Source organism: Heliconius melpomene, chromosome 13 (genome assembly GCF_056956725.1).
Source record: "Heliconius melpomene rosina isolate 202511_hmr_F chromosome 13, ASM5695672v1, whole genome shotgun sequence".
In the NCBI taxonomy this organism is placed as follows: domain Eukaryota; kingdom Metazoa; phylum Arthropoda; class Insecta; order Lepidoptera; family Nymphalidae; genus Heliconius; species Heliconius melpomene.
Genome location: NC_140401.1, coordinates 329,499 through 348,439, shown reverse-complemented (window position 1 = coordinate 348,439; position 18,941 = coordinate 329,499). Strand labels below are relative to the sequence as shown.

At 33.7% G+C, this 18,941-nt stretch overlaps 1 protein-coding gene across 4 annotated transcripts in view; it reads left to right on the top strand.

Annotated features, from left to right (window-relative positions):
* The window catches only part of LOC146532370 (lachesin-like), a 69,603-nt gene that overhangs the window by 30,645 nt on the left and 20,017 nt on the right, over window positions 1-18,941 (top strand). For 2 of the 4 annotated variants that reach the window (XM_085196413.1, XM_085196410.1), the window contains exons 4-5: window positions 12,713-12,920; window positions 16,839-17,000. In XM_085196413.1, the coding sequence (XP_085052539.1) occupies window positions 12,713-12,920; window positions 16,839-17,000 (370 nt within the window). Of the gene's footprint in view, window positions 1-12,712; window positions 12,921-16,838; window positions 17,010-18,941 lie in introns of all 4 variants that reach the window. The other 2 variants (XM_085196414.1, XM_085196409.1) reach the window with 1 other exon arrangement.

The window sequence follows — 18,941 nt, the reverse complement described above, 5'->3', positions numbered from 1 at the left end:
GGTCTCAAATGAAAATTATTAAAATTTAATTTCCTCGAGTGGGAATCGATCCCTGTTCAAAATCTGTTGCGAGAACTCAAGAAAAAAATCTTCTAAGACACCGAATTATATTAAATTTCAGGAAAGACCAAATTGTCTTAATAAAATTGTCGTAACCTCACATTAGGGAGGTTTCCAGATAAGAAAATTACATTATATTTTAGATTCACATCAACCTATTTCGTTATAGCTTCAGTAGATAGAGGGAACCTGGGGACCTAGTGTAACCTAGTGTTGAGACATTCCGTTTCCATTAAGACATATTCGTTCCCCATTACTCGGTGTTTTTCCGAAGCACTGCATGTTGAGTAGTGGAACTCAACGCCGCGTTTTGAAATAATTTAAATATATCACAACTCATATAGCAAATATATCATAGTTAACTTAGATATAATTTGAACTACATGCATTTTCCCAGTTAGAAATGGTCACGATCTGCCAACAGCGTCTCTTTCACAACTCGGACTACTCCTCCGCACACCTGCGCCCCTATTACTATGAAATATCACACGAGATTGATCGTTCTGCTACTTTCAAATGTCGCTATGAGCTGTAATAAATAGTGGGTAATTTACTAAATTGTAATCATTAATTGAAGCTCTCCTTTGTAAACGTGAGGATTGTGGGTTCGATTTTCACTTGGAGAAATCAATTATTTTAATTTCCGTAGTCTAGGAACAAGTCAAAGCGGCGTTGACATCCGAAACACGTAATGTCTCCATAATTGGGTGGACAGCAACACTAAGTTCTCTGTGCTGTTAGCAGATTACAGTGAGATTATAATTATTGGAAAAATTAATAAAGTAATACTTTGGTTAGAATATTGGCCTTGATTAATTTAATGTAACGTATGTGAGTATAATATAAACATTTTATAAAACATTTTAGAAAAAAATAATAGTAACGGGATTTGAATTCCCGCCTTAACGCGCTCTTAGATCTCGCCTAAGGGCTCTAGCTACTGGCAATAACGCAAAGCGCGGCGTCGAGTTTCACGACGCAATGTCTCGAGAATCGGTTGAAAATTTGGGAAATAGTGTCTTAACACTATATCCAAGTTACATACTGTTACAACGCAAACAACAGGCTACAAATACTCGCACGCTAATTACTTCGCTGCTTTGCGTTCAAAGGGAAAGTACTATAAGTCAGTTTTCAAAATGCTATTTCGTCTATAAGAGAAGATTTCCCGCGGGGCGGCACTTCTCGGCAATTGGTTGAAGATCGACGCAAACTGTAGCTCTGTGCTTATTTTTAACCGTTTGCCGGTTGACATTTTTATTGATTATGTGTATATACTGTTTAGATATTGCCCTGGATTTAACTTGATTGAATGTTAATATAGTATTGTCTCGTTATCATACTGTTTTAGTTTACGAAATTTAATAAGATTTATTTTGTTATGTTCCGCCACTCAAAACGTTAAATCCAAAATTACTTAAAAAATTTGGGGGAAAATGGGGAATGGAAATATCTTAATGAGAACGAAATGTAAACCTTAAATTTTCAGGATACCTCTGCCTACCCTGCTATGTATGGAATATAGCGTAAAGCTAAAAACAAGACACACTTTTGTAGCTTCACGCTGTCTTCTATGAAGCAGACTAGACACAATGAAAATGTTATGACACTCCGTTCCCCACCCACCGTCTACTTTTGTAAGACATTGACATTATAGAGTGTTTACTTATTTATTTAAACCTTGTTGCTAGAAATTAAAAATAATGCACGTCCCGAATGGAAATCGAAAATAAAACGATGTTTTTATTAACTCCAGAAATAATTCCAAAAAACCATGTAAATTTATATTAAATAAGTACCGTCCAGAGGGACCAGGTCAACGATATCCGCGAAATATTCTCAAACGATCCCAAAAGGCGCAACGCAACCTTCTCAAAAGCAAATTAATGTCGTTTAATTAATTATTACCTAATTTGGACCCGTTACGAATTATTAAATTTTAACCCTTATATTATATTATATATTTTGTCGCTTACTTTTATTTAAATGTAGATTTTATTGGGCAAGGCTTTATGTGTCAAAGGTAATAAAGTTTTCAGGGTGTTTACCATTAGGTCTCCAGGTACCCTCTACCCACTCTGCTATGTGTGGGATAGGGCGTGAAAAATGAATATGCGGTCGTCTGAATAGTGATCAAATGGAAACACTCCACACAAGAAGTGATAAACTACACTACACTCCTACCGGCTATGGGTGGCATTCAGTGCCACCTCTCAACACGCGATGTCTACAATCTGTCTTATCATATTTCCGTTACCTACTGCTATACAAAAACAACATATGCAGTTGTAAAAAGAAATGTAAAGTCAAAACAAATTTACTTATATAAGGGCAATGGATTAATTTATTTTCAGTGTACTTTGTCCACGGTGTGGTGTGACGTACGCCGCCCGTTAACCCGTGGACTGCATGCCAATTAAATTATTCATGAGGCAGCTCTCTGTTGTCGTTTAGATAATAATTAGAGATTCTGAGCTTATCTTGCTGTTATAATTTGTGTAACTTCTATTAATACATACGTATAGTTGTAAGTTTAGATTCAGTCTTGATTTAATGTTGTACTTCTCCCTCATATATTTGAATAGGCTGATGAGGCCTAACGTGGAGAACTGAATGTTTACACTAGGATGTCATATGGTGAAACTTAACACCGTGTCTCCTTACCGTAGCGAAGAAATGAAAATAAGATAATTCCACTGAATACATAATGGAACCTATAACTCTAAAGTTTGCAGTCGGATTCGAATCTACCCATATATTCCACATAAAATTGCAAAATTTATATGTATGTCTAACTTAAATGATTTAAATATTTCTCATAGAAAATTCTCAAAGTTTAATAACTTGAAACTATAAAAAATATTAGAACAAATTTATGTTCCGATTTTATAACAAGAGTGTACTTAGCAATCAATACTGCGGTTCTGCAATTGACTCTTTAATTTACTTTAAACAAAAGGAGGCAGTGCTCGAAAAATTCAGCGGAAATTGATGAAAACCGCACAAAGGGTGAATTAAACTTACATTCGTTGCTCTTTGATTTTTTGGTCTGTTCTTAATAAGAGGTCTTTAAATTTTACAGTTAACCTTTTTAGCTTTTCAACAAGGTTTTATTATTGAACACACATATCAGGTCAGGTTCCCAGGTTAATTCAGAAGGTGTATATACTTGACGATTTAAAAGTTCATTTTGATATTATATCAGGTCGACTTGTTATTGTGTATCTACGTAATAAAATCTAATATTATCATTAAAGTTGGCAGTTACATTTAGCTAACGTGGTCACGTTAGCTAATGTATGGTCATACCATATGGTCCAATGACCATATGGTATGGTCACGTTACGTCTTACGTCTTACGTCTACGTTACGTCTTTCAGCACATCAGCTCAATAGCTGATGTGAAAGAGCCATAACCTAAATTGTGGAACTCTTTGGAAAATTCTCCTAAGTCTCTCGAGTGTAGGCTCATATTACTTATATCCCCGAGAATATTTTACTAGTTGTTTTTTTATCTAGTTTTTAACCGACTTCTGTAAGAAAAGGAGGTTATCAATACGACTGTATTTTTTTTATTGTTTGTTATCTGTTATCTCATAATTTTAAACTACATATTCATACATAAAAAATGTGTTAAGACTCGCTTTTCACTTCAAATCTTAAACCCACGCATATAAAGTTGAGAGTGATGATTAGTATAGTATTTAATTAAAATGTATGCAATTAAAATATTTTTATTAGGTTCAGTTAATTCCAATTTGATTGTTGGAATTTGTAATATTTGAATCGCTTATAATGGCGTTTTGATGAGCGTTTTATTTGTAAGTATTGAATGTACACTCAAGTTCATTTCGATTAAATTTTTAATTTTTAAAAACATGAGTCCTATATATTACAAAACACTTTCGTTACTGTATTTGCGAGACAAACCTACGTGGTGCAAAACGTTGAAATTTTACTAATAAAATGTCCCGAACATCAGAAACAATAGGATTTTACACAGCGTAGTTTACGCAAATGAAATGCTGATCATTCCGGTCACTAATTAATGATTATTTTGGAAACGTATCGAAAACAGAATTAATACTTGGAATAAAAATTATCGGTAAATAACCGTTTTTTTTTTCAATTATATATAATCATTTACACGATACCAAAATACGAACAAGTTATATTTTTTTGTCTCTTTTGTCCGCGATTGCCTCCGGAATAGCTGAACAGATTTTTATGGAGCTCTTACTGATTGATAGATGTGGTTATTTGGTAACCTATAAATGGACAAATCACGTTTGCCGCTTGCACCTTTGTTAGTAAAATGAAATAAAATTCATAAAGATTTAAGTAAATATTTATTTTATGTATAACAATATGATAGACATACTAAAATAACCAACCAATTTTCTTTAAATATATTAAACAAAAAATAAGCGAGCGATAATACACAGAGACGAAACTACTAGACTTAGATTAGAAAGTTGAAATTTAGCTTTTACCTAGCTTTCGACTTCCAACTCTCGCGCACTTATACGGGATCACTGAGAGAGATTTTCCCAAAATCCTACGGGAATTGGAGGAGCAGAGGTATTTTATTTTACATCCAAGTCCACGCAAACAAAATCATGAGTGATAATTTCTAAATTCTAAATTTTTCAAAGTTAAATAAAATTAAGAAATATATTCCGTCTTATAAAATTAAATTTTATGTACAAAATTTCGATAACTAACCATTAATTAAAATATTTTAATAGATATTAGTTATACAAATATAATAAGAATTTCTAACCATTTCTGATTAGGCAAACTCGTAACCGCATTTCGCGTTTCGAGCGATGCCATAGCTTTGGTGAATAAACAGCGTGTCAAAATTCAACCCTGCCGTGATTAAACAAGGGTGAGTAAGGCAGCTAAGGGATGATACACACTCGTTTCAGTCATTTTTCAGTGTAAGTTTCAAATTGGGTGCTGTAATCTTTTGTTTTGGATCGTTATTTATATTTACTTAATTAATTATAAAGAAAATAGAATGAGGGAAATAAATTTATCTATAAAAGTGACTCTAAAACAGACCAAGCGGTTTGACACGAAGCCACACGTTACAAATTAGTTACGGTGTTAGTACTTTATATTTAGGGATTTTTACAAAATTTCACTATCCAAACACAATTACATTAAAAGAAATAAAAATAGTAACCAAAATGAGAAACTCTCAATCAAGATTACTATCTTTATGCATTCAAAGACTTCGTATTATCTATAATAAAATCTTTTATTTAACATACTGGCTAATAGCTTTTAGTAGTAGAAATATTATTTCAGATCTAGGCTTTGTAACGCAAAACCTAACCTAACCTAGGTAGACAAATGCAAGATATTCCGTCTCCACTTACCACCTAAATCTAAGACCGAAACCGTTAATGCCAAAACAGTATATTTATCTAGCTAAGCAAGAGAAATGAAAGTAATTTATTGCCCCGAGTGGACATCAAGCCCACGTTTACCAACAGACGCTGTCCCAATAGGCCATGATGGCATTTACTCGTAGCATTCTTAACTACAAAATGTACCTACTTATGCTTTTTATTTTATTTACACACATTTTTTGATGTTTTTTTTACTTATTTAACTTAAAAAAAATCATTTTTATGTCTAAAAATCTTTAACCAAAAGTCATCAGGTTCATTGCCTACAATTTGGCGTCCTTCAAGTTCCCTAGTAGGTAATGTAAAAAATGTTATTGTACAAAAATTTACAAAATATTTAGCTAAATTAATATTCAAACAACGTATTCAGCATACATTAGGCCGACACGACGTGGCCATATGTAATCGTTGTAACCTAACAAGCGGTTGGAACAGATGTGTTGTTATTATGTTATTTATCTATGTGGTTATCTTCACGCATCTCCTGGTTGATTTATAGTACTTTATGCTGATAATAGTGTTGAGACACTCTGTTTTTCATAAAAAAAATAAGAGATATTGCGTTTCTTGAGGTTTCAGAAGATCTGTACTATCTATATTAATATTATTATTTAATTGAATTATAAAATGTAAAATCGTGTTAAATAGTTCATTTATTGAGGTTGGCTAAGGGTTGTAATAAACCATATCGATGTAATCTACTTCTGCCAGTGTGATAAAAACTATTAGTTATTTCCATTTGACGACTCGGGCGAAACCACAGTTAAATACGACTTTGAATATAAATGTGGGTGTCTGGGCATCGAATCCACAACTATCACATTTAAAGTCGGACCCTGTCTGTGTCACGGTCACGTCGTTTATCTGTTTTCTGGTAAAAATTTGATCAAGTAAGAAAAGGAAGGAAGGTGGCTTTTATTTCTGTAATAGCATCGTGTTTTCGTTTCCAATTTGTAAAAGGAATGTAGGTGGCACGGTCATACTTTTATAGCTACCTTTTTCCCTTATGTATACTATTTATTGTTTTTTGATATTTCTTATTTTAAAAGAGGCAAGAAGAGGGAACCTAATGTCTGATCTCTCTGTTCCATACTTTTCACCAATTTTTTGAGATATGACGTGTTTAGTAACAAACTTCAATGCCGACTTTTATCTGGTTAGCAGAGAACTGAAAATTAATACTTATCCCCGAGTGAAAATTGAACCCACAGCCGTCACGATTACAGTCAAACGCTGCGTTGCTACGCAACGACGTTATATTTAAATAATATATATCTGATAAATTTATCACATAACTAATAGCAACAGCTTATAAAAAAATCCTACAAATCTTTTAATATAAAAACCAATGAATTCCAAACAACACCGAACAGAGGCCACTCTCTCTGTAAAGTCTAGCACCAAATTAGTAATTCATGAATTTGCCACGAGTCTAATTATTTATTTCATTTTACGAGACCTATTATCGCGACACTGCCGCCCGTAAATACTTAAGGAGAAGTGGCTCGAATTTTAAAGTAATTTGATGGGTTTTTCTTTTCTAGGTTATGTTTTTTTTAATTATACAGTTTTTATAGAAAAAGAGTTAGTTGTTGTCTATAGAGTGGATGAATCCTTTACCAGATCAGTTACCAGAGAGAGAGTTAAATGAAACTAATTCACTCCCCCGAGTAGATATCGAACTCACAACCGTTTCTTAACAACTAGACACCGTGCCACTGCGCCAAGACACTTACACCTAAATGAAAAAAAAAAACTCAAAGGTACTCAACCCTCCGCCCTCATATTTGCAAATATTGTATGCTCACTCGATCTTATTTATTAAGTAATCATGCAATTGTATAAAGCTTGAAGTACTAAAAGCCAGAACCGTCTGGGCCATTTGAAATAGATTTCATAAAACAAATAAATATGAGCACATGTGGGACTGGGGCGGTGACCCTAATCAAATATACTTTACTCGGTCTCAACCAATTGCTATAGCATGTAATATTATATAATAACTAGGTTATACCTGCGGCTTCGTCCGCGTAGTCGAATAGAAATAACTAAGAATTAAGAATTGTACCAGTATGACACATTCTAGCCACTGGCTATCCAGTATATTTTATTCAATTCGTATCATTAGTTGAGTGGTGGAAATCAACGCCAGACTTTGTCTTGTTACCGGAGCAACGGAATCCAAATAATAAGTTCTCCTGAATAAGACTCGAACCCACAACCGTTACAATTTAACAATCAAATGCAATTGTATCCTATTTTTACATAACAATATTATCCTTGTACCACATTTATGATGCTCAGTGAAAACTCTTTCGGGAACTGGACAATTGTACCACCTGACTGATATTTATTTAGCTGTGTTTTGCCATTTCAAAAGAGCTTACATAATTTTAATCGTATTTAATCCAAATTAAGAAGTGAAACTGCAGAGTTTATACTTTTTATATGAAAAGTATAAACTCGGCAGTTTCAGTCGCACACTTTTGCGCCCGCCAACGACTGGTCTCCCTTTCCTGGATTTAAGTATTTTATATCTATATTTAATATAACAAAACTGGAGTGTTTATTTGATTGAAAACGCTAACCTTAGAAACTTTTGGCTATTTTTGATTAGGTTAATCAATGTTTAGAAAACTTTATAATATCCCATTTATCGTTTCATTTTCATTGACCGCAAGTAAAAGCTAGTTTAGAATATAAAATAATAAGCGATCCGCGTTATTATGGTTATTATTTCAATGATTTTTTATATAAAAATAAAATGTTTCACAATCAAAGAGCAGAACAATCTCTTTTATTATATTAGCTATACGGGCGCAGTCGACGTTGGCGCCCACGTGGTACTTACAAAGCTACAGCGCGCGTAATTGCTTTACGTTCAATAACTTAAACGGGCTGCATACAAATATTGAAAATGGCGCATTCTAGTAGATAGTATCAGAGTTTTATAAAAATAAATATATGACATTGGCTATATCATTTTGCGGAGATTTGCGGAGCACCTTATATAAAAAAAATTGTTACTTGATAATTTACATTAATTTCATATAAAAAATGATCGGTAAATAATTTTTCTTAATTCGTAAAGATAATGATAAAACATTTTTTTTTAAAAATAAAAATCCTCCTCCATATAAAAAATATTAGTGTATTATTATTTCCACCTATCTATTACTATGTTTTTAATCTAGAGTCCTATTTTTTAGCCAATACTTCCATCAACACATTCACATACAGAAAACACTCAGTAAAAGTTCCTACAAATCACTTAATCAGCTTGCAAATATCTAATACAAACAGAAAGAATCGCACGAAACTTGTCTCTCAAAGCCACTAAGCTCCTACCCACCCCCTTCTACGTACTTAACGGCAATTTCGAGTAAACCGCGCGTTATCTTACATATTATTTCAACTTCGCACGAATTTGTTTATTTTATATGCGCGTGCTATGTACGAACATTACGTGGATATTGAGTTAAAAGTTTTCATATAAAATGCGGCGGTAGCTACTAATTTTTGGAAGGCTGATGTATGAAGTCGAGCAAAATAATAGATATTGTTTTGTAAGACAAATTAAAGTTCTTTGTTGGAATGTTGAATTATATTCTGGTTATAAAAAGTTTTATATGAATAATGAACTGTTTTTATTACTTTCATATATTTATGCAATATGTGTGAAGTATAGCGTGGGGGAAGCTCTGATAAGGTAGTCAGAGTTTAGTTTTTTAGCATTTAATGCTAAATAGCGGCATCTGTGGCAGGATACGTTCTGGTAAGGAGACAACATACGGCGTTGAGTTCCGTTACTCAATACCTATTGTCTCGAGAATTCGGCTTAAATTAGGAAACAGGAGTATCTTAATGGGGAAGGGCTGTCTTGATACTAGGTTCCCAGGTTCCTCTGTTCTACTCTGCTATATGCGGATATAGCGTGAACCTATAAAAAGCTAATTCTTAACTTCTCCAGGCAAGTTACATAATAATATTTTAGTTACCTTAATGAAACGTACTAAAATGTAAATTCTTATAAGTAGTTATAAATTCCTGTCTTACACTACTCGGAGATGTTTAATTTTCTTAAAATTCATACTTAAAGTTTGAAAGATGTACAGATTTATTCAAAATTAACTATGCAATGTTAACAGAGAGTATTATGTTATAAAATTTTAATTTTAATATTTACTAAAAATCTGTAGACTTCAATTTCTACTCTACAGAAAGTGAAATTATTATTACTATTTCACTTCAATTTCGTTACTACAATAATTTTGAGAAGTTCTATCTTAGTGCTAAGAAACCGACACGTCCTATTTCAGTGTTCTGTCGCTCAGCTACGGAAGAGCTTTATATATTATACCTACTACTATAGATTGAGTCATTTTCAATTTCATTTTAAAATGTGAATTATACTATTATTGACGTTAACCCTCAGTATAAATGATGAACCCTCACAATACCAACAAAACAGACGGATACTTCATAAATAAAACTATAAAGGGACTTTACTCAATATTTAAAGGTCCAGGTGATGCTAATGGCCCCATAATCGACGGCAAAGCCATTAATACTGTTTCCTGACGTCATAACTCATCTCGTTTGATACCAAAATTTCCGCTTCGGATCTACGAACTTGAGATGGCAGGAGTAAATTAATTTTGAATGGGTACTAAATTTAATAGAAAGTGTATAACTTTAAATGTATTTTGTTTTCTACACTTAGTTAGGTATATTCACATTCAAAATAAAATAATAATACTTAAAAAATCGTGTATATACCGAGTGTACATACGTATATCATTATTATATATTGTAATATTTAAGGCGGTCCAGTGAGGCCGTCGTAGTGCGGGGGCAGAAGTATATGACTGTTATTACGACGATTGCGGGTTCGATTCTCACTCGAGGGAATGAAATATTTACTATTTTCATATCCTCGCTCTAAATACGCTCATAAAATTAAGCAAAATCTAAAGAAATGTAAAGAAGTCTTTTGTGAACATGTTTAAGCTATGCAAGCTAAAATAAAATATCGAACTTTCAAACTAAAAAGAATATTTTCACGTTTAAGGTTAAGTTATATTTTAGTAAAGCTATGAAACAACGTGCTTTATTTCTTTTTTATATTTCTAGTGTTATTAGTCTTTCTAAAATAATAACATTTGAAATTTAAAGATAAAGCACTTGAAGTTGGTAGAGTCTACCATCTATCTACATCTTATTTCAGAAGGAAGCAAAACAAACATGATTAACCTATTTCTTGCATATCCGACTCTACATATGCAGTATGTACAGTAGAGAGTACAGTAGTACTGTATACAGTGCATTTGTACAGTTCTAAAGTAGAGTTAAGTTGAGAACTCATAAAATATGCAACCTATTGACTGCACTGCGCACTGCGGCACCGTACGTCGCGGTCTCCGATACAGTTAACGTGGCTGTGACTCCGTCAAAGTAAACAACGATGCGTGCTCAGTTCAGTTTAAGCTAGTTTTCGAGCTTAACGTTACATACATACTAACATGTACGAATGTACGTTTGTGTGTTTGTTTGTGTTGAGCTTTCCACATTTTGAAATCTCTGTTAATGTTTCAAATAGCTATTTATACGACGTATGCGATTGTTTTGGTTGTAGAGTTTGGAGCTTTGCGGCTGTAATTTGAGCTTTAAGTAGTTGTTAGTTTATTGGATAATGTTAAGTTTGGAGGTACGACGGTAAGGTTTCGATATATATTATAGTAGTATCGGGTTGTACACATTCAGTTACAAAATTAAAATCATAACATTTAAAATTGCCTTAAATGTAGGGTAGAGTGGCTACATTATAAAGCATTAATTTCTAAAAATGATCTTATTAATAATGTAATTTGGCCGTGAAATCAAAAATGCATAAAATATAAACACCCTCATAGTCAGGGGCAGTCAGAGAGAACGGTGCGCCAAACGCTACGTACGTAGCTATTTGTAGCTCCGTCCTCCACCTCCCGCCGTTGATCCCGCAAGGGATACAGCGTGAAGCTATGCATGTGTGTATTACCCTTATAGAAATTGAACCAATAAATAACCATTATATTTATAGTCAACACCTTATAATGGGAATAATTATTACTATTAGTAAAAACAAACACAACTTTCGACTAAATTTTAGAGACACTGCATGTTAGTGAAGTTCAAAGCCACAGAACAGGCAAATGAAAATTAACAAATAATATTTTTTCCCGCACATAACAGAGTAAGCAGAGAAAACCTGTGAACCTAGAACACTAGGTAACAAACACACTCTGTTTCCCATTAAGACATATACTTTCTGCCGAATTCTTAAATTGGTTTCGTGACTTCAAATTATATAAAAAGAATACAATTATTGAAAGAGACACTATCTTTGAATAAAGTTGATATTAGGACGAGGCACAGTTTGCGGAGGCCGTAATGGGACGGCACAATATGTGGTTGAGATTCAATTTCCTATCGAGTTACAACTAAATTTACTGTGGCTCGCTTCATTTCACTTCAATAACTTTAATTTTGATATTTAACGTATTTCGGTATAAATGAGTACGGTAGTTGCGGATTCGAATCTAGGTTGCGAGAATGTCCATCCATATTTTTTTATTTATACGCATAAAAGAAGAGGCAAAGAGAAATGGGTATTAATAAAATCCAGTCCTCAATTTCCGTGTATTTCTGGGGCACTACGTACTGGAATTCAATGCTGCGTTCGATCAAATTAAAATAATTTAATTTTAATAATTAGATTATAAATCTAATTTTGTACAAAATGACGTTCATAATTAGATCCTTTCATTATATACTCTATATACACGAAAGTAAAGTAACCAAATAATTATATAGTTCAAGTGGGCGAAGCCGCGAGCGTATCGCTGTTTCGATGTAAGCACGAATCTGTAAGGAAATTGATAGCAGGTCATTGCCATGATTTATCAACAAATTAAAATCTCATTAGAAAAAATATTATAAAAATGCTTTGTTAGATATTAATAAAAATAAAATTTTGCTCCACTTTGTTTGTATCAAGTAAATGTTGTTGAACAAAAAGTAAATAACGTTTTCTATTAGTTCTGTGAAATAACTTAATAAAGCATCGTTTACATTAAAGAATCCATCGGTAAAATTTAATAACATTAAGCATATACTAATAAAAAAAAATTGCCTACTTTGTTATAGGAGGAAAAGAAGAAGCTACTTTTTTAAACACATAATGTTTTGTACAGGTAGCATGGATACACATTGACAGACAAATGATCCTGACAATCCATCGTCATGTCATCACACGTCTGGCCAGGTTCAGCGTGTCACACGACAACGCGATGACTTGGCTACTCCATGTTAGCCAAGTACAGCAGGAGGACCGAGGGTACTACATGTGCCAAGTTAACACCAACCCTATGATTAGCCAAGTCGGGTATCTACAAGTAGTAGGTGAGTTTCTAGTATAAGTTACATTCTAGTTGTATAATATTTTGTGATGAATGAATATTTCTTGAGTAGGACTTAAGTTATACGGTTAAAACGAAATGTTAATAGCATTATGTAAACATTTTTTTCATTATTATATTTTAGGTGCACACTTTAGCCAAGATGGGCGTAGAGTAGAGAACCCAGTGTTATAACATTCCCTCATCCATTTCTTGACCAGCTTTCGAGACATTTTGTATTCATTAGATATGTCCATGTTGATTAAATCCTTTACGATGTGTGTACTTATTAACGGACATTAATATCTTGTATGAAGGATTTTAGAATAATCTTTTAAAATGATTTTAATCAAAACAATATAGATCAATCAGCTTCACGCTGTGTCCGCAAATAACAACGTAGGCAGAGGGAGTATCTTAACACTAAACCTAATGTTAAGATACTCCCTTCTCCACTTAAAATAATATAGATTAAAGTAAATATTTTTTTATGATCTTAGTTTACATTGTTTTAAAAAAATGGAGGCTGTCAGCTTGACACTTGGTTAGCACGTTACTATTCATAAGAAAAAAGCTTTTCGATAAAAGTCCCAAGAGTTTAAAAAAAATGTATTTTATTATTGGAAATATGTAGATATTTCTATATTGAATGTTAATAGAAACAGTGTTATGTGATACTTTATGAGAGAAACAAAATGCCGACGTGTCAAAAAAACCTTCACATTTGACAAAAAATATATACCCGTCGTGGCGCAGTGGGACAGCGTGGTTGTCTGTAACCACAGTGGTTGTGGCTTCGATCCCGACTTGGACGAATTATGATGATTTGAACCGTTTAAATTACAAAACAAAATTTTTTCTCATTTAGCGGAACAATTTTATTTATAATTTTCTTTTAACTATAAAAGAGCAATATTCGCGGTCATTCAGAAAGTACAGCGTATTCCAAAAACGTAGGCGCTCCCAAGCCGGCGATTTAAAACGTCTTTTTATACGACGAAAGTTTTAAGTGGAAATAAAAAAGGAGGATACCGTTGTCACTCCTTAACCGCAGCACGTCGCAGATACTTTACATCCATTTGGTTACAAAAAGTTGCCGAGCGATTGGGCTTCCGTAAATTATTTATTAACTCGCAAAAGCTTACTCCTTAAATGCTTTGAGAAATATCCTCCAGAATTCAAAAAATTGTCTCATGATTTTTGTTATTAAGTTAGGAACGAGCGCTACTAGTTAGCTGATTTCTTGTTTATTTTAATATCCTATTAAGTTCTATGCTTTTAAAACAGATATGAAAGTAGCGATCTTCTTTTTTAATACATTTTATTTATTGTAAATAATAAAAAAAGTAACATGTAACGTGAATAATATGCGATCGTCCTTAGAACGTTCTATACAAAATAATATTTATAGCAACCAAACTCAAAGTAACTATGCACAAACGCAAAAATTTCAAAAACAAAGTTGTACAAATTGGTACAGAATTCAAAGGTACAAAGTGTACAAGGGTACTTAGACTCACGTTTTAAATTCACCCATTCTTTAGAAATGTACGGCGCCGCAAACTTGCACGACAGTGAGTGCAGTTACGTACGTAGCTACGGTAGTGTAGTACAGTAGTGTAGTACAGTAACTGCTGAAATATCACGTCTCACTGGAATTTAAACTTCTTGAGATTTTCATCCGTAAAACTTTAAGCGGCTATGTAAAGGGAATAAAGGCAAGATTTTATCAACTTTAAAATTTTTCCTGCGCAGCTAGATAGTTCGTGGGTGCATCAAATTGGAATTTATCTGCAGTGGGAGCTCCATTTTGTATCACTTTTGTCTGTATCCTGTTACTGAGCTGAACTAAGCATAATATTGTTTTAATGTACAAAGGAACGAAGTAAGAATTGCATTCGGCCTTCGACGTTATATTTATAATATTTTACAGTTAGTATAATATGTTTATGCTTATTGTTATTGTTAATAGGAAAATTTTACTTAAAGAACTAAAAAGTGTTGAGCGGAGTACCGTACAATGCTCTATTTTTTATTGGCATTCTATACAATAGAATAAAACACGTTACTATTACAAACAATAGTATTTTAAAACTACTTTATGAAAAAGTCAACACTAAATAAAAAAATTTTAAGTTAAACGGTTTTATATTGCAGATAAATGTACTAAAAGCTAAAAAATAATTTCATAGAAATTATGATTACTAAAATTTAATCGTGGGGCACGTCCAATATCTACAATCGAAAGACATAGCGTGAGACTTCACCCACCTAGTGGTAAGTAGCAAGTGTCCCCACGATTTTATTTTAGTAATCATAATTTCTATGAAATTATTTTTTAGCTTTTAGTACATTTATCTGCAATATAAAACCGTTTAACTTAAAATTTTTTTTTTACTTTTTTATTTTTAAGTTTTTAGTTTTTATTTCTCATGCTATTCAATTCGTTGAAATGAGGCTCGATGCCTCATTATTGCAAGGTTAATGGAGAATGTTACGAACGACCCCCCCAGAGGTCCAATAGAGGGACAAGGCTATGTACAACAAGATGTGCCTGAATCTTGAGGGGAAAACGCTAACGACATATCATTTTTATCCACCTAGTGCCATACAGTTCTCGGCGCGCTTTTACCTTTTACCTTGGGTGGTACCCCTAGCGACGTATCATTTTTAGGCACCCTATAGCCACACAGTCCTCGACAGGATACCAGATTTTGACTTAGGTGGGAGATTCATATTGTAATTGTGTATAGTATACTGTATTATACTTACCAAGCCCTTTATTTTGATACCCATATTGATGGGATTGAAAACTACATTATCCGCCATTTTGTAGCAGTGGCCATCTTTGATTTTGATTTTGTATAGTGCACTGAATTCTACTTGACAAGCCCTTTCATTTGATACCCATATTGATGGGATCGAAAAAACTAACTTGTACGCCATCTTGTAGCGGCGGCCATCTTGGATTTTGATTTTGTATAGTCCACTGAATTCTGCTTGACAAGCCCTTTCATTTGATACCCGTATTGATAGGATTGAAAAAAACTAACTTGTCCGCCATCTTATAGTGGCGGCCATCTTGGATTTTGATTTTGTATAGTCCACTGAATTCTACTTGACAAGCCCTTTCATTTGATATCCATATTGATGGGATTGAAAAAAACTAAGTTGTCCGCCATCTTGTAGCGGCGGCCATCTTGGATTCACAATAATATTGAATATGGATAATTGTATTGTCACCAGAATCAAAGGCGTATACCAAATTTCAGATCAATCGGTTAACGGGAAGAGGGTTAAATTTCAATTACTAAATTTGACCCAAACAAACAAACGGGGTGAGCTAAATAAAACCGTTTAATATCCATTAAATACAACTTATAAATAAAATTTATTTTTATTTCCACACACACCTCTCTTTATGAAAGTACTGAATATTGATGGCGCGTCCGCGAGGTTAATCTGAATATTGATGACTAATTTACTAAAATAATTTGGTGCAGTGTTGGAGCGAAGCGCAACTAAAGAGAAGTGGCGCGGGATATGGAGGCCGTAGTAGAGCACATTGGTATAGGATCTAATTGTAAACGATTAATAGTTGTGGTTTCCATTTAAATTTCATTTTCGCGCTCGGATTGATATACTGCGGCGTTGAGTTTCGCCTCTCAACGCGCAATGTCTTGAAAATGGGCAGCGCATGGGGAACAAAGTGTCTTAACAGTAAAAATCTGAAGGTGGTTTATTTAAAATATTATATTGTCTTTACTTTGACTGCTGAATAAGTTGGAGGGTTTGAATCCATTTCAGGGTAATCTTTTTTTAAATGACAAAATCCAGCTGCAGACAAACAAACTCTCCACCTTTATAATATTAACAGTAGATGTAAACTATAAATAATATTAAACATTTCTTTTGTCAACAGTACCACCAAACATATTAGATGAAGACAGTACTCAATCAGCGGTCGCCGTACGCGAGAACCAGAATATAAGCCTAGTATGCAAAGCTGATGGGTTCCCCACACCAAAGATCATGTGGAGACGGGAGGACGGCCAGCCTATCTCTGTTGATAGGAGAAAAAAAGGTAATAATGGTAATATTGACTTTTCTTTACTTATTTTTGGAAGTTCTGTAGCTTAACAACGTAGCGCTTTGTTAAATAAAATAATATTAGTATAATAATAGTAGTTTACATATTCATAATCAATCATTCGAAGTATTTCAAAGCCGTAATTGTATATAAGATTTTACCAAAATTGTATTCTCACTTCCTTTCGTCTTTACTTTCCGCAACTCAACGCCGCGCTTTCTTTTACTAGAAAGACAAAATAATAGTAGCTTGTAAAGTATTATCATTCCCTAATTGTTATTTGTTTATACTCAGTGAAGTAACACATATAAGCGTATGGTATTTTCCAAAATTATACACCTAAAAAATTCATTCAAAAATATTCATTCAATTATACACCTCCAAAATTAATAACATGTACGAAATGAAATATCAAATATTTGCATCATAATTTCTTTGATGCATATTGCCCTAGTATACTCGTAAAACTAAACGCACAGAACCCACTCTCATTATATTACCCATTTAAAGGGGACTCCACCGGCAAATTGCTATTAGAATTGAATTTGTATGAGAATGTTGTTGACACACTAATTAGGTTGAGCGATTTTAAGCCTTAGAAAAGATTTAATATGATAAAATTCGAAGCAGCTGTTGTGGCGCGGGACAGTGATAGTGGGTTCGATTCCATTTGTCGGAATAATATATTATTTATCATCTTTATTACTTTGCCATGAAAAAAGAGCCGAGGCGTTGAGTTCAATTCAATTTCTATATATCCTGCCGTAAACAAGATTTCCCCCCATTATAAAATCAGGACAGTTATGGCGCAAAGGCACAAAGTGTGCTGCAAAATCGACTGGTCGTGGTTCCACTCGAGGAAAGGAAATATTAATGTTCTGATGTCGAGACAAGGCGCGGCGTTGAGTTCCGCCACTCAACACGCAATGTTTCCAGAATTCGGCGAAATGCGGAGAACGGAGTGTCTTAACACGAGGCTTTGCCTACCCCATTGTGTGCGGGATACAACGCGAAGCAATTAATTTGATTGTAAATGAGACGCTTGTAGGTTCAAGTTCTGCTCGGGGGAATTATTTTCATTTCCACGCTCTGCTAATAAGACAATACGCGGTGTTGAGCTCAGTCACTGAACAGGCAATGCCTCGAAAAACAAGGCGGTGCGACGGAATCTTAACACTGAATACCCCCTACCTACCCTGCTATTTCCAGCTATAGCGTGAAGCTCAAAGGACAAAAAATACCCGAAAATTTTCAAAAATTAATTATAATTGAAGTGCCGATCTCCTGGTCGGAATCAACCGGAGCACTTTACTGTATGACCTCTGCCCTCGGACGTCACACGCACCGTTCCCCTCCCCTCCCCCCAATGTTTTAATTACGCGTCCAAAACTGTTCTGTTATCCATTTCAATTCTCAGCGTTAAACCCATTGTTTGTGTTTTAATCGGCGCCGCGGTGGAAAAGGATTGGGTAAAGCGTTTAACTATACGGCACATACCTACATATGTACGAGTATATGTACATGCAAGGCAGAGTGATTTTTATTTTTTGTTTGCAAAAGCTTATGCTAAAACCGTATTGTGAGTGGATATTATGAAGCTTTTAAAACAGTACAGTATTAATTACTTGTATACGGAGGAGGGGTGTTATTAATTAGTTCCTTTCTTATATAGAATACGAGGAATTGATAATTAGAAATAGTTTTTATAAAGAAGAAGGGAAATAAAATATTATTAGATCTTGAACGATAATTAAAAGGTGAAGTATTCTTACAATGAATTCTGTTGCAGAAATAAACACAGGGTTATATTACCGTTCATATAATAAAATTAACATTGAGACAAGTGTATAGCAAAATAGAAATAAAATGAATTAGCTTAAAGTTTTAAACGTTTTATAAAAAAATGTCAAACAAATGAACATCCCATCGCTCGAA